The 14,354-nt window shown below is 57.0% G+C and overlaps 1 protein-coding gene across 1 annotated transcript in view; it reads right to left on the reverse strand.

Moving 5' to 3' along the window:
- Positions 1-1,794: 1,794 nt before the first annotated feature.
- CERK (ceramide kinase) overlaps positions 1,795-14,354 on the reverse strand; it is a gene marked incomplete at its 5' end in the record, with an annotated part of 40,775 nt that continues 28,215 nt past the window's right edge. Inside the window, 7 exons of the mRNA XM_032416924.1 lie at positions 1,795-4,157; positions 5,491-5,699; positions 6,597-6,802; positions 7,476-7,552; positions 8,122-8,227; positions 9,916-10,068; positions 10,912-10,986. Coding sequence (XP_032272815.1) covers positions 4,085-4,157; positions 5,491-5,699; positions 6,597-6,802; positions 7,476-7,552; positions 8,122-8,227; positions 9,916-10,068; positions 10,912-10,986 — 899 coding nt within the window. The remainder of the gene's footprint in view (positions 4,158-5,490; positions 5,700-6,596; positions 6,803-7,475; positions 7,553-8,121; positions 8,228-9,915; positions 10,069-10,911; positions 10,987-14,354) is intronic.

Consider the following 14,354-nt stretch of genomic DNA (forward strand, 5'->3'; position numbering starts at 1 on the left):
CCCCCGCTGAGCAGGGAGCCCGACACGGGGTTCGATCCCAGGACCCCGGGACCATGACCTGAGCCGAAGGCAGACCCTTCACCAACTGAGCCACCCAGGCGCCCCATATGGGTAAGTTGTCATAGTAAGAGGCATGTTTTCTGGATACCAGATGATACACTAAAAAGATTTTAAAAATCACATTTCTATGTAAAAACAAAAAAATTGTAGAATAGTCCCAAAATATAGTTTTTAGGAACATAGCTGAACAATTCAGAGATTGTGGGAAAATTATAAAACCACTTGGGTGGCTCAGTCATTAAGCGTCTGCCTTCAGCTCGGGTTGTGATCCCAGAGTCCTGGGCTCGAGCCCCGCATCGGGCTCCCTCCTCGGCGGGAAGCCTGCTTCTCCCTCTCCCACTCCCCCTGCTTGTGTTCCCTCTCTCGCTGTCTCTCTCTCTGTCAAATAAATAAAATACTTAAATAAAAAAAAAACTATTCGAAAGACCTGAGTGAGGACTTATAAGTGGGAATGTATGCAGTGTTCCTAGACTGGAAAGTTCACCTTCATGATGGAAATGTCTTCTCAGACATGCAGAATTAAGAAGCAAGTTCCAGGAAATGACACACAGTGTGACTCCTTTCAGGTGAAGAGCAAAACCTGCAGAATAAGACGTTGCGGGGACTGCGTGTAGGGAAAGAAAGCACCTTTCTTGTGCCTGCTTGGGCTCGGGGACTGTGGCCCGCCGAGTAAGCAGGCAGGTGAACAGGAGAAAAGGCAAACAATTATTTGATGCTGATAGCTTATTTTTTGTACATGGAGACATTTATAGAGAAAGATCGGAAGACCCAAAGAAGCAGTTAGACCGTGGGGCTTATGCACCATTTTAACAAAAGGGCAAATTTGTCAAGACGTGACAAGACGAAGGAAAAGGGGTTTGGGCTTCTAAGGTAACAGGACTTTATTGGGTGATTTCATGTGGGGAAGTGAGGGAAGGTTAAGGGTTGTGCAGACCCATCTTGGCGCCGACCGTCCCAGTGGTAGAGGCGGTTCAGCTCTTGGCGTGAGAGAGGAAGACATGGCTTCTCAAGGGGAAGTTCACGTCCTTTCCAGCAGACGGGGTGGGGGGCAGAGGGCGCCTCCTGCATTTGCTGCTCCTTGACAGTCTGCAGCTCAAAACAATCCTTATGCCAAAGTGGCCGATTTCAGGGTGAGCTGTTCTGACCCCCTCACGTGGATAAACAAGGGAATGGTACACTGGAAACGGGGGTCCCCCCACAAGGGGAACACAGGGACTTTAGGGTGAAGTTCTGTCTCTTGGTCTGGGTGGTAGCTACACATTGTTCGTTTTATTCTTGTTCTTTCAGTTGTTACAAAGGTGGGGGCACCTGGGTGCTCGGTCAGTTGGGCGTCCGACTCTTGATTTCGGCTCAGGTCATGATCTCAGGGTTGTGGGACCGAGCCTGTGGTCGGCTGGGCTCCGTGCTCAGCGGGGAGTCTGCCTGGGATTCTCCCTCTCCCCCTGCTCACATGCACCTGCTTGCTCTCCAAAAAATTAAAAAAAAATGTGCATATGGGGCGCCTGGGTGGCTCAGTCTGTTGAGCGGCTGCCTTCGGCTCAGGTCATGATCCTGGAGTCCCAGGATCGAGTCCCGCGTCAGGCTCCCTGCTCGGTGGGGAGCCTGCTTCTCCCTCTCTCTCTCCCTCTGCCGCTCCCCCTGCTTATGTTCCCTCTATCTCTGTGTCAAATAAATAAAATCTTAAAAAAAAAAATGGGTATATGTGTTTTCACAAAACATGCTCTACTTTCAACAAGAATTTATAAAAGAGAAAAAGAAACTCTGCCCAAAGTAACTTTATTTTTGTCTTCCCAAACATATCAGAGCAAATACGCCATTTTCCAATCTTGAAACCACCAAGATTACAAGAAAATGAAGCCACGCTTTCAGCCCGTACTTGCAGGTTACACAGGATTGTACCAGAACAGTCGCGCCCGCCCACCGGGCAGCAAGGCGCCGGGCACCAGGTGCTCACTTGGGGAGGAGAATAAGCAGGAATAAGGTCGGAGCGTAATGGCTGCCATGGTGGTTTTGCACCAATAAGTCACAAAGGAAGTTAAAACATAGACTAACCTTCTAGATGATCCTAAGTTTTCACTAACCCACCATCAGTTCCATTTTTTTTTTCCCAAGTCCCTGGAGTCCAGGTGTTGTGGGGCCTTCCTGGAGATCCACACCTCTCGCCCACGTGGGAATGTCTGAACGGTCCTTGCGTCCTGTGTGCAGATCATCGAGAACTCTCGGGGTGTTCCGACATCACACACGCCCCAGAAGAGCCCCAAGGCCTGCGGTTCTGGACGTCGGTGTGCGGGCAGCCGTGCGGGAAGCCCGGGGCAGGGCCAGCTCTCTCGGGGAACAGAAGATGCTTACCGTGGCCTGGACTGTTTTTCTAAAATTGGCAGTGGGTTTTAGGACAGACCAGTACTGTTCTGGGGAAACTTGCGAAGGAGCACATTCCACAGCGCGGTTCTGGCTGGCTGGGCCCTGACGTGCGGCCCTGCTCCCACACGGAGCTGCCCGTCCTCTGGTTTCTTCCAACCAGCAGCGAGCACTGAGAATCACAAACGGCCAGTGTAGCTTCCCACTCCGCACCCAGACTCGGCGCCCACCCACGACTTCGTAGACCATGCCATTTGTGCGATTACTTGATAATACGGTCTGTTGAAAAAACCACTGTTAAAGCTGCCCTTCTGTCTGACCCGGATGGGACTGAGTGATAAAGCAGGAGGTTTCGTGTATACTTCAAAATACAAACGCTGCAAGTGAATTCTAAAAACGTACGATGCCTGCCGATGCCAACAGGCCCAGCTGCACCTCCGAACGCCGAGCGCACGACGGCGCGTTAGGAACGACCTCCTCTAAGTCGGCCTTCCGCTCTCCGCGAACCAGAGTTCGGGCTCTGCAGCTTGTATTTCAGACGGAGCTATTTTCGATGCATCTTCCACATACCTAAGTGTGCATACAAAGAAGACGAGGCCAGAGCGCGGACGAGGGCCGCCCCAGGGGCCGGGGGGGGTCACAGCTACGGGGAAGCCCCGGCCGTTGCGGCTCCGGCTCGTCCACAGACGTCCATGGCGCTAACCACGGAGACACCAGGTGCGGTCTTCTGGTTGAAAAGGACATCATTTTCAATAAATATATAGACTCAAGTGTGAAGAAAAGCACAAGTCTGGACCACGTATGTGGACTTGGGGCCTGCACCCAAGGAACCCCGGGCACTCGGGACCCCACCCCCGGCGGGGCTCGGGCACTCGGGTTTGAAGTGAACACAGAATTCACGAAGTGCATTTGTATCTCCTGCGCACCCGCTTCCTTCCGCTTTCCCCCGAGGCCCACCTGTTACCCACTGGGTCGTATGAAGCTTCGGTACTCCACATTTAAAATAGATGCCAGGTCCCGAGCTCATGATTGTTCTTGCTACCAGCTGGATTGTCCCAGAAGCACTAGCACGATGAAAGCAAGGGCTGGGATTTTAAAGAAACAGGGTCCCTCCTGTCCGTGTCCTTCTCCCTAAAATGGTCCTGCTCCAAGGTCACCGAAGCCGCCCAGGATGCACCGGATCCAGTAAGCGCGTCCCGAGCACAAGTTAAGGTGAAGATAACATGAAGGCAATCCAGTATTTTCCAAAACCTGATCACAAACCTTCGAGTAAGTCCTGCAAAGTGGATCAATGAGCCTAGGTACCTCCCGTCCAGATGCTGTGCCCACTGTCCCTAAAATGACTGCAGTAGAGCCACAGATGGGCCCTTGAAAACTCTGCGCCGTTGGCATAAAATCTAAGAAGGCGGCGCCCCCAAACTGACAAGTGCCATTTGCTGAGAATAAGTTACATGAAACGCAACCCACAGGTTCACAGAGAGCTGAAAATGCCAGGTATGTTCACAAAATTGTTGACAAAGGTATTTTGTCTAAAGTCAAGATCTAACTATCAAAAATAAATTTCTAAATTTAAACGTATGTATCAACATAATTGTTCTGCAGAAATTTTCTTGAATAATGTTCACGCTTCCCAAGCACAGCAAGGCAGGTGATGCGGGAGGGTGGCTCAGCTGTCCCGTTCTTCCTTAGGACACTCCTCGATGCCCCGTGCAAAGAGGCGGACGAGCTGGCAGTGGACCCTGCAGAGACAAAGGGCCACGTGTGACCCCCAGTGCCTCCTGACCCTTGGCCCCGCAGCTGGTCAAGGCTGGAGGGGGGGTGGGGGTCTCCTCATGGCCGGCTCTGGGCTTGACCCCGCAGGGACAGGTCAGGGGCACAGAGTGACTTACCCACACTCTTTGAGAAGCCTGTTTTGTAAAGGGAGCGGAGGGCCCTGCAGACGCGGGTCCACACCAGCACCCGCCCTTTAGCAGCGTGACGAGCCTCTAGATGATCGTGTTCCAAGCTTTCAGGGCAGCAGGGAGGGGGCTCCGTGGGGGGCGACCCCCCTCATATGGGATGTGCAGGATGTCTGGTCACCCAGGACGAGTGGGCTCCACCCCAACCCTGGCCCGGGGGCCCGAAGCATGGCCAGGGTGCCCTGGAGACCCCGCCTCCCACAACAAGCATGATGAGAGCCGAGGGGCTCAGTGGTCCGCATGGCCATCAGCCCACCGGCAGGGCCACCGTCCCCCTTAATTAATGCCTTTGCGGCCTCCTCCAAGATGTTCGGTAGGAAAAACCCCCTAACTAAGCCACTCGCTGGTTAAGGCATGGTAGTATTTTCAAGATACATAGGATATACTTCATAAAAGAATGCTGTTCCTAATTTTCAAAGTAACCTAGTTTTTAAGTAAATCCTTAAGCCAGGATTAAAAATAATTCCATGTCTTTAGGGGCGCCTGGGTGGCTCAGTTGGTTAACCCACTGCCTTCGGCTCAGGTCATGATTCCAGGGTCCTGGGATCAAGCCCCGCATCGGGCTCCCTGCTCGGCGGGAAGCCTGCTTCTCCCTCTGCCTGCCGCTCCCCCTGCTTGTGCTCTTTCTCTCTTTCTCTCTCTCGCTGTCTCTCTCGATGTGTCAAATAAATAAATAAAATCTTTTAAAAAAATAAATAAATAAATAAAAAATAAAAATAATTCCATGTCTTTAACTTGTAAGATTACAGAAGCTGAATCCCCGCACATACAACTGTCCTGGCGGGTTTTCCTGCGGCCTCGTGGCCACCTCTCGTCCTCGGATGCCTGCGGGTCTGGAGAGGACCCACTGCCCCGCGAGCCGACCCCCAGCTCCATCCACAGGTGGGACCCCCTGAGGCCGCGGGGCTGCTGGTGGACTCGGTGACGTGGGGCCCGGGAAGTGTCTGCCAAGGTGGCCAGCTCGTCTAACGAATACGTCGTGTTGTGACCCACGTGGTGATGCCCCAGTACCCTTCCCGAGCGAGACGGCGGCGCGCGGGGACTGACCCTGGAGAGCGCGCCCTCGGGCTGTGGGACGCGGAGCTCACGGAGCGCGGGGCCCGCGGGTGCGCACCTGACCTCGATGGAGGGGCTGCTCAGGGTCTCCCCGTCACAGTTCCAGGAGCTGTTGGACGCGGCGCCGCAGCACGGGGGTGCGTCACTGCACACGGGCCCGAACCGCATCTTCCCCCGCTCCTTGAGGTCGCTGTCCTCCTCCTCCACATGCTCCGGCAGAAACTGGAACTTCTTGACTCGATAAACTTCGACAAAAGCGAAGTCAAACTACCGAGAGACACAGCAGGGGGATCGTGTTAGAGGTTCTGCGGGGGAGGCCGGGCGTGGGCAGCGGCCACGGCTGCGTCCACAGCCACGAGCACTTTCTAAAGAATTCTGGCAGGGCGCCTGGGCGGCGCAGTCGGTTGAGCGTCCGACTCTTGGCTTTGTCTCAGGTCGTGATCTCAGGGTCGTGGGATCGAGCCCCACGTCGAGCTCTGCCCCTCCCCCCACTCTCTCTAAAAGATAAATTTTTTATTTTTTATTTATTTATTTTTTTAAAGATTTTATTTTATTTATTTGACAGAGAGAGAGAGAGAGACACAGCTAGAGAGGGAACACAAGCAGGGGGAGTGGGAGAGGGAGAAGCAGGCTCCTGGCCAAGCAGGGAGCCCGATGCGGGGCTCTATCCCAGGACCCTGGGATCCTGACCTGAGCCGAAGGCAGACACTTAACGACTGAGCCACCCAGGTGCCCCAAAGATAAATTTTTAAAAAAAAAAAAAGAATTCCCTAGCAGTAACTTGTAGAATTCTTTACCTTTTTCACAAGCACTATTTTAAAAGCCACATAAAAACGCCATTAGACTAGACCTTAAATACAATTTAAGTAAAAAAGAACAATAAAAAACCACCCACAAATCTTGGTAAAATCAGAGACGGACCCACAGCTCCGGGCCTCTCGATGCCGTGTGACATGGGGTCTTCGCTGTGTGGACAGGGATGCCCGCGACTATGGAAGGTTTGCTGGAGGAGACTCTGTGCTTCTAGCGAGCCTTCACCAGGAGCCCCTGAGACTAGGCGCTTCCAGCGGGTGAGGCCCGGCCCGGAAAACCGCCCCCGCGAGCAGGGATGGGGCCACGGAGCCCACTGGCCACCGCGGGGCGCGGCACGAGCCCGCCACTCACCTGGTCACACTGGTTGGTGTGCCTCACGAGAAACCTCAGAAAGTTGAAGCGGGAGCATTTCCGGATAAGGATGAGGTCGGAAGACCCGTCCCCCAAGTGGGCGGCCGGGGAGAGGCCCTGGGGGCTCCGGGGACAAGCGCAGGACATGTTGGTGGCGTTGATGGCCAGGAACTTCCCGCAGACCACCTTCCACTCTTCCACCTCCTCTAAAGCAAAAAGGGGCGTTGCGGACGGGAAGTTAGATGCGCCGGGCGTCCCGAGACCATCCCCACAAATTCCCCACGCAACTGACCGCCCCCAGCAGCAGCGCAAAGAATCCTGTGCCGACCGCCGGGCCCAGAGAGCCGCCTCCCAAGGGCAGAGCTGTTTCGCTGGTCCCCGTGGGGACTTTTGGAAAATTTAGAGCAGGGGTCGCCCAGTCTGGCCTGCCCCTGATTTTGTGTGGCCTGTGAGCTAAGAGTAATTTTCACATTTTTAAACGGTTGGAAATAAAGACGAATGATATGTTGTGACGTGAACATGCTCTGAGGCTCTCGGTGCCCATCAGGAACGGTTTGGGGCGCCCCTTCCCTCATGGGTGCCGGGCCAAGCCCGAAGGCTCGCGTGTGAGCGGGTGGCAGGGGCGCTCGCTGGGCCCCGGGCAGAGCATCGTGGGGGACGGGGGCCTGGCTGGTGCCCCAACAGCGGGTCCCCTGCCATCTGCGCCTCCCCAAAGCTGGCAAACGGCCACCATCTGCTGCCGCCGGGAGCTCAGGAGAAAGGGATGCGCCGAGCGGCACCGGCAGAGGGAGAGACCGGCCGCGGGAAGACGCGATGTCCTCCAAGATTCAAAAACGCGCAATTCCGCACACGGTCGTGACCGTGCTTCTGAGACGTTACCCGTGTTCTCCAAACCGTACAACGACTTCTTCTGCTCCTCCTCCAGCTGCTGTTTGCTTTGCCTGCACACAAAGCATCTGAAAGACAAGGACAGCACGACCCTCCCTGCGGTGCGCAGACGGGACCGCGGGCCGCGGACGCTCGGCACGGACACAGGGCTGCGCTAATTCCCATGTGACAGCAAGCTCGGTTTCAGAGGCTTAGCTAACAGTATTTCCTTTGCACACCAATTTGAGTCCTCCAAATTAGATGTTGTAACAACTACACACGTCTGCGAGTCCTGCTCTAACACGTGTAAGCATCACAAGAACAGAGAGAGCCCTAACGAGGCCGTGAAGCCAGGTCTGCTCGGCCCCCAGTTAAAGAGATTAGCTCAGCAGCTCAGCTTAGCGACACGTCGGTAAAACAGCTCCTGCCTCTAACTGTTCTGATTTATGGCCTCAAATCCTTCACTTCCAGAAGGGACGCACGCGGGTGCACGTGACCCCGGAGGCCCTGCACTGAGCTAGGCCATCGCTGGGCACGCGAGAACCACGTTCTCCCATCCACACCGAAGACGCCCCGCGTCCACGGTAGGAGCACAGCCCCGAACAGCCCGGCTTTAGTTCGTGCCACGTGCAGCAGACACGCGGGAGAACGCGCTTACCCTGCCCGGCAGGGCTTCCGGTCCCTCGGAGACCCCACCGTGTGCCGTGCTGGCAGGAAAGACACCGTCCCTTCGTAGCAGTGATGGGAGAGAAAGGTCTTCAAACCTGAGAGCAGAGCAGAAAGCCATCAGCCCAGCGGCACCTCCCAGCCACGGGACCCCAGGACACGCCACCAGCGCGTTCCGAGACCCAGGTGACGGGAGCATGAGGGACCGGGCCACGCTGGGCGCCTGGTCACCAGGGCTGCCCCCACCAGGGACCCCTCCTGGCCTGCCCGCAGGTCGCTGGCGTCTGCTGATGTCTGTACAACTTGAAGGAGACGCTTCAAAGGGCAGAGCCCCCACAGCCCCCCTCTGCTCCTTCCAGACTGTTGGCCGACGCCCCAGCGTCCCCCAGGCTCGGCCGCCCAAGGTCACCCAGGACCACTCCGCGTCTGGGAAGAACTCTGACGAAGTCCACGGCAGCACTGCCACCAGAGGACTGTGGCCAGCCCCCATGGCAGACTGCGGTGAGCTGTCCGCTCTCCTGGCCTGCCTCGAACCGACCCCAAAGTGCGTGGCATGAACCCAACCCGCTGAGTGGAGGAAGCCCAGCAGGACATGTGAATGGGGCCACAGTGGAGCCGGGCTGTGTCCTGCAAGAACAGTGACACCACGTCCCCAAGTCGGATGCAGGGCCGGCACTGGCCACGGTCACACCTGGTGTGACAGGGACGGCACTGAACCCCCCGCCCCCGCCTCCGGCCTGCCCTGCCAACACCTAGCACGTGGCTGGGCACCTGGGAGATGCTCAGGAACCACCTGTCCTGTGGAGAAACCACTTCCCCGTGGCCCCTGGCGTCCACCATCCTCCCGCTGCTCGTCCCCCCCTCTCCCCCCAGGACACCCCTGCCGGGCCCCTGCAGGGCAGCCTCTCTCCCGGACAGCAGTGACCCATCTCTGCCTGTCCTTGGACGGACCGGGTGCATGTCCCGCGGGCCCTAAAACGTCAGCCTCCTCTTGCCTCCAGAACAACCTCCGAGCATCGCGGCGTGTTGGGTTCCAGGTGGGGGTGGAGATGTGGGCAGGACGTGCCCGTGTCCCAGTGGAGGGGTGACCGCAGGCCGGGACGAGGCCCCACGGGCTCAGGGAGCGCGCGGCCAGCGCAGCAGCCGGTAGTCAGGAAGACGGCGCCAGTCTTTCCTAATTCCCTCTTCGTCGTTCCTTTTCCTAACTATGGTTTATTACATGTATTTCTTATTCTTATTTCAGAGTTCCTTACATTTTAACTTTCAAGCCACACTGTACTTAGGCAGGTCTTTGCGGTGCCTCAAGCTCAGCAGATTACTGTCCCCTTTTCTCCCAAGAAGAGGGTTCAGATTTTAATACCTGGGATTCTCCGATTGAACTCAATACAGATTCGCCCAAAAGCAAACTGGAAAGGGCAGTGACCAAATGACATTGATCAAACTCAGCCAAGGAGCACTTGTGGGCGGCAGGCGTGCCCACCAGCCTCTGCAGCGTCAGACCCCTTTCCGAAGGCGACACCGCTCGACATGAGCAGACTGTCCCTGTTCTGCGTGGTCTGCAATGGACTTCCAGTTCCCACCAGTTCCCACCAGTTCCCACCAGTTCCAGCTCTGCGGCCAGTAAGGGGAACGGGTCTGTGGCCAGGGGTGGGGGTTCTCGGGTTCTCGGGGTGCTGGCCCTGCCCCGCGGGCGCCCCGAACCCGGCAGACGAGCACCCGCGGCTTCTGTCGGTGGAGACGGGCGCGGTGCAGGGGAGGTCAGACGGCGGGCGTTACTGTGCGTTACCTGAGAAGTCGTATCTGATGAGACCCATCCACCGCTTCTTCTCACTGTCCTTGATGATGTCCCCATAGAAGCCGTACCCCAGCAGGGACACGGAGTACCGCAGCAGCGTGCTGTTGTGATGCACGGAGGACACGTCCATGGGCAGCGAGTCCCCTGCGGAGAGAAGCGGTCCCCTGTCCACTCCCACGCCGCACCTCCTCCCGCCCCGACGGGGCCTGGCGGGCACGCGCCGACGCAGATGATTAACACAGGAGGGAGGCGGGGGGCTGGGCGCCTGCGCTTCACTCAAATGACAGAATTTCACGAACGTTTCCAAAACAGGTTTGGAAAGCTGTCCTGTCGGGACGGAACACCCACAGCCCCACGGAGCGCGTGCGTGCTGTGAACGGAGGGAAAGGCACCCACGTTCTAAAACTGGCAGTCGTCACTGCACAACTCATCAGCAGCACCTGAGTGGCTCCGGTCACAAGGACGAAGCACTGTCGTTGGCGACGAGGAGGGGGCCACGTGCTTGCGGAGCAGGGGCCGTGGCCATTCCTGGCTTTCTGAGCCGGCGACTAGCAACACGGGTGGCCTCCCGCCCTCGGGGCTGAGCGCGCAGGTGCCCGGTTAACGCCCCATGGAAGGGGCGTCGCAGGTGACATGGATTCGGGCCTGGGCAAGCCTGTCCTGATGGGGATGGGGGCCGCGTCCCGGATGCAGCACCAGAGAGCAGAGCACCGGGCGAGCGTGGGGCATGTCGGGGCCAGAGGGTCGGCCTGGCCCGCACATGGGGACACTGAGGCAGCTGGTCAGGTCTCAGGGTGTGGCTGCGGAGCGGGGGCCCCAGACGGCTCTGAGCAAGGTCTGTGCTAATGAAGCATCCCCCCCGATGGCCACGGGAAGACAGGACGAGATGGGAGGTGGCAAGGAACCAGGGCCCAGGGAGCCCTGCTGGTGGGAGGCCCAGGGAGGTCCGCACGGCTCACATGGCCAGTGCCACGGACAGGGACCTACCCACGATGATGTGCAGAGCAGACGTCTCCGCATCGTTCGTGCCCACCGTCGAAAAACACACACAGTCTGTTGACCCTAAAGAAGGAAAAAAAGGAAGGTCTTGGATATCATTATAATAATTTAAAATAGCAGCAGGTTTCCAACGGAGTGATCCGCTCTTCCTTTTGGCCCTGGAGTAAGGACACAAGGACTCAACACGAGCTATATAAAGTGAATACTGGACAGATGGAGATTAATTCATCAGAAATGCGGAGACTGCCTGCAGTAATCCCACTAGTTCCTCACTGAGCTTTCAGACACTGCTGCCCTGGCTTGGGGAGCGGAGCCCGAGACACGTGGCCGGTGGTGGCGGCCGGGGCATCGCTCCGCACTCTGCACGGCGTCTATGTCCCCCCTTCACACACCGGCGGCCACAGGACCCACGGGCATATGCAGAGTCATCACCAGCGGGAATGTGGGTGCAGAACAAGAACCCGTGGACGTCCCAGAAAAAGCCCCGTGGAAGCCCGTGCCCGGACACCGGTGGCCTGATTCACAGAATGCTCTGGGGCCCATCGCTGCTCAAAGACGCACGGCAGCTGCCACCTAACAGCCTGGAGGGGACCCCACGGAGCTCAGCGAGCACACGTCTCCCACTGACATGCTCGTCCGTAGACTGGGGGTGACCTCAGGGCACCCAACTGGTACCAGGATCCCCGGGGCGTGGTGATGATGCTACGGACCATCCCTACGTCTGTCCTGCTTCTAACTGGGGCATAATCCAGGTGACTGTTCTCAGCCTGAGTGGGCAGAGAATCTCCTGGGCTCTTATTTATCACAGGTTCCTGAACCCCACTCCCACGAGATTCTGATTCAACAGGTCTGGGATGGGGCTGAGCAATCTGAATTTTAACACGTCTGCTAACTAGTTGAAAAAGCCTAGTGTGGATTTCCCAAGAGTAAAGTGTGTGACAGGATCTAGAATTGCACCATATTGCCACAGACCCACACCCATCAGGGAATAACCGGAGTTAACGGGCACAGAAGCCTGCCCGTCCGCAGGGTCCAGATGCCCCACCCTCAGGACCCCGAACAATCAACGAGTCTCCCATCATGAGTGACGTCCCCTGAAGCCGGAAAGCTCGTGGTTCCCCACAGACGTGCTGGATTGCAAGCACCCTGTGTTATGTCTCAGAGTAACAGAACCCGGTCCAGTTTGTCATCAGAGTGGAGGCTCTTAATTATTTCCTCTGAGTGCCCATATGGCTTCTGATTGCTGGTAAATTATATGAACACACACATATGTTTTTAATATGAGTATTTTTCTTTTTTTGTTAATCTTTTTTTTTTTTTTAAAGATTTTATTTATTTGACAGAGAGAGAGCACGAGTGAGAGAGGGAACACAAGCAGGGGGAGTGGGAGAGGGAGAAGCAGGCTTCCTGCCGAGCAGGAAGCCCGATGCGGGGCTCGATCCCAGGACCCTGGGATCATGACCTGAGCCAAAGGCAGACGCTTAACGACTGAGCCACCCAGGCGCCCCTTTTTTTGTTAATCTTAACCTGAAGACTTCAGTAGTATCTCATTCCAAAAATGAGCCAAGAAGTAAAAATTTTTAAACTGATTTTTTTTTTAAAGATTTCATTTATTTATTTGAGTGAGAGAGAATGAGAGATAGCACGAGAGAGAAGAGGGTCAGACGGAGAAGCAGACTCCCCGCTGAGCAGGGAGCCCGATGTGGGACTCGATCCCAGGACTCCAGGATCATGACCTGAGCCAAAGGCAGTCACTTAACCAACTGAGCCACCCAGGCGCCCAAAAAATAAAAATTTTTAAATAAACATCTAAGACCATAGGAGTACGTCTTAAAATATTAAAAATTCACAGCAACAGCATCTAAGAACCCGTGTGGTTTCAGAGTCTCCCACACCCTCATCTTTGTAACGAAGGGTACCTGGACAACCGGCATGAACATTTCTAAGAGAACAAACTCTGAAAGAGCTGTTTAGTAACTCTGAACTATGCCCTCAGGTAGTTCTTCCCATCCTCAGAACTTTCCAGAACGTCCGTGGAGCCCACTTGCTCCCCTTGCGGGCCCTGGGCCTTGTTTACTTCCCCGGCACGCCGACCCGGACTCCCAGACTCGCCTGCATTCACAGAGATGGGACCGCACCCCCAGCAGGAACTCCGCCAAGGATGCCCAATAAGCACGAAGCAGCGAGCGTCTGGTTCCTATCCCGCCCCGCGGCCTAGACGCCCGAGGCCTCGCCAGGCCGGACACCACCACGAGGGAAGCGGAGTCTCCGGATGGGACTCCCCAGGGCTCAGTGTGCACGTGTGGGGCACCCGGCAGAACCACAGCAAAGCAGGCCGTGGTGATGACCCATCTCCGGGATGGCGCCGCACTGTTCCCAAGCTGCTGGAGGCGTCTCATCCACGGAGGTGTGGACGGGACAGGGCGAGGTGCCCGGCCTTCCTGGTCAGGCGTCCAGGCCCTGGCTGGGCTGGGGTGTGGCCCCCATGTACTAGCGTTCAGGATTTCCCAGGGCCCTGCCCCTGGACCGGCAGGCGACCTGAGCTTCTGACAGGTTTCGGGGATGGTTTTGCTAAAAAGTCAGATTTCTTAAAGGAGGTCATCACTCAGCTTACTCCCTCCTCAGGAGCCTCCCTGGGGCCGCCGCCCTCTGCCCGCAGCTCCCCCTGCACCCCACCTCTTGCTCCCCGCTCACACCTCCTGGCCAGAGCCAGGCTCGTCCTGCCCTGGGGCCCCTGCAGGGGCCACTGCTGCCCAAAGGCAGGGCTGTCTTCACCGCACTCCGGGTCCTGGACCAGCGTCACCCCGAGAGGCCTCCCAGAGCACCGTGTGCCCCCCACCACTCGGCTCTCTGCGTTCTGTACCCACAGTCGGCCTCCCTGCACCCTGGGGGCCCCGCCTCGCTCACCCTGGGGCCCACAGCGGGGCTGGGAAGCCTGTGTTGCGAGCGTGCGTGATCACCAACTGAACGAGTGACCTGCCCGAGCTCCAGGGAGCCTTCAGCTCGTGGCACCTTCCGTTTTGAAGGGGCCAGCCTGGCGCAGCCCGGGTACCGGCAGACAAGTCCCCCAAACACCGTTCCATCCTTTTAACTTTGAGTGTGCTTTCAACAGCTCATCCCTCGGATGTGACCTAACTCCCCGGGCATTTCCTCAGACATCTGTGTGGCCAAGGCTTTGACCAAGAGGAAGCCCCAGCTGGAAACGCGAAGTCTGGCTCAGACCAGGCGACAGGACGGGGTTCTGTGACCAAGTCCGCAGAGGCGCGGGGGCTCTGGTGTGTCCACGGAAACAAGGACAGAGGCCCCCCTCCTTCTGTGGACTGGCTCCTTCCTCTAAATCCTCAAGTGGATGGGGCAGCTCGGTGGCTCAGTTGTTGGGCGTCTGCCTTCGGCTCGGGTCGTGAACCCAGGGTCCTGGGATCGAGCCCCGC

Source organism: Phoca vitulina, unplaced genomic scaffold, assembly GCF_004348235.1.
Source record: "Phoca vitulina isolate PV1807 unplaced genomic scaffold, GSC_HSeal_1.0 scaffold19, whole genome shotgun sequence".
In the NCBI taxonomy this organism is placed as follows: domain Eukaryota; kingdom Metazoa; phylum Chordata; class Mammalia; order Carnivora; family Phocidae; genus Phoca; species Phoca vitulina.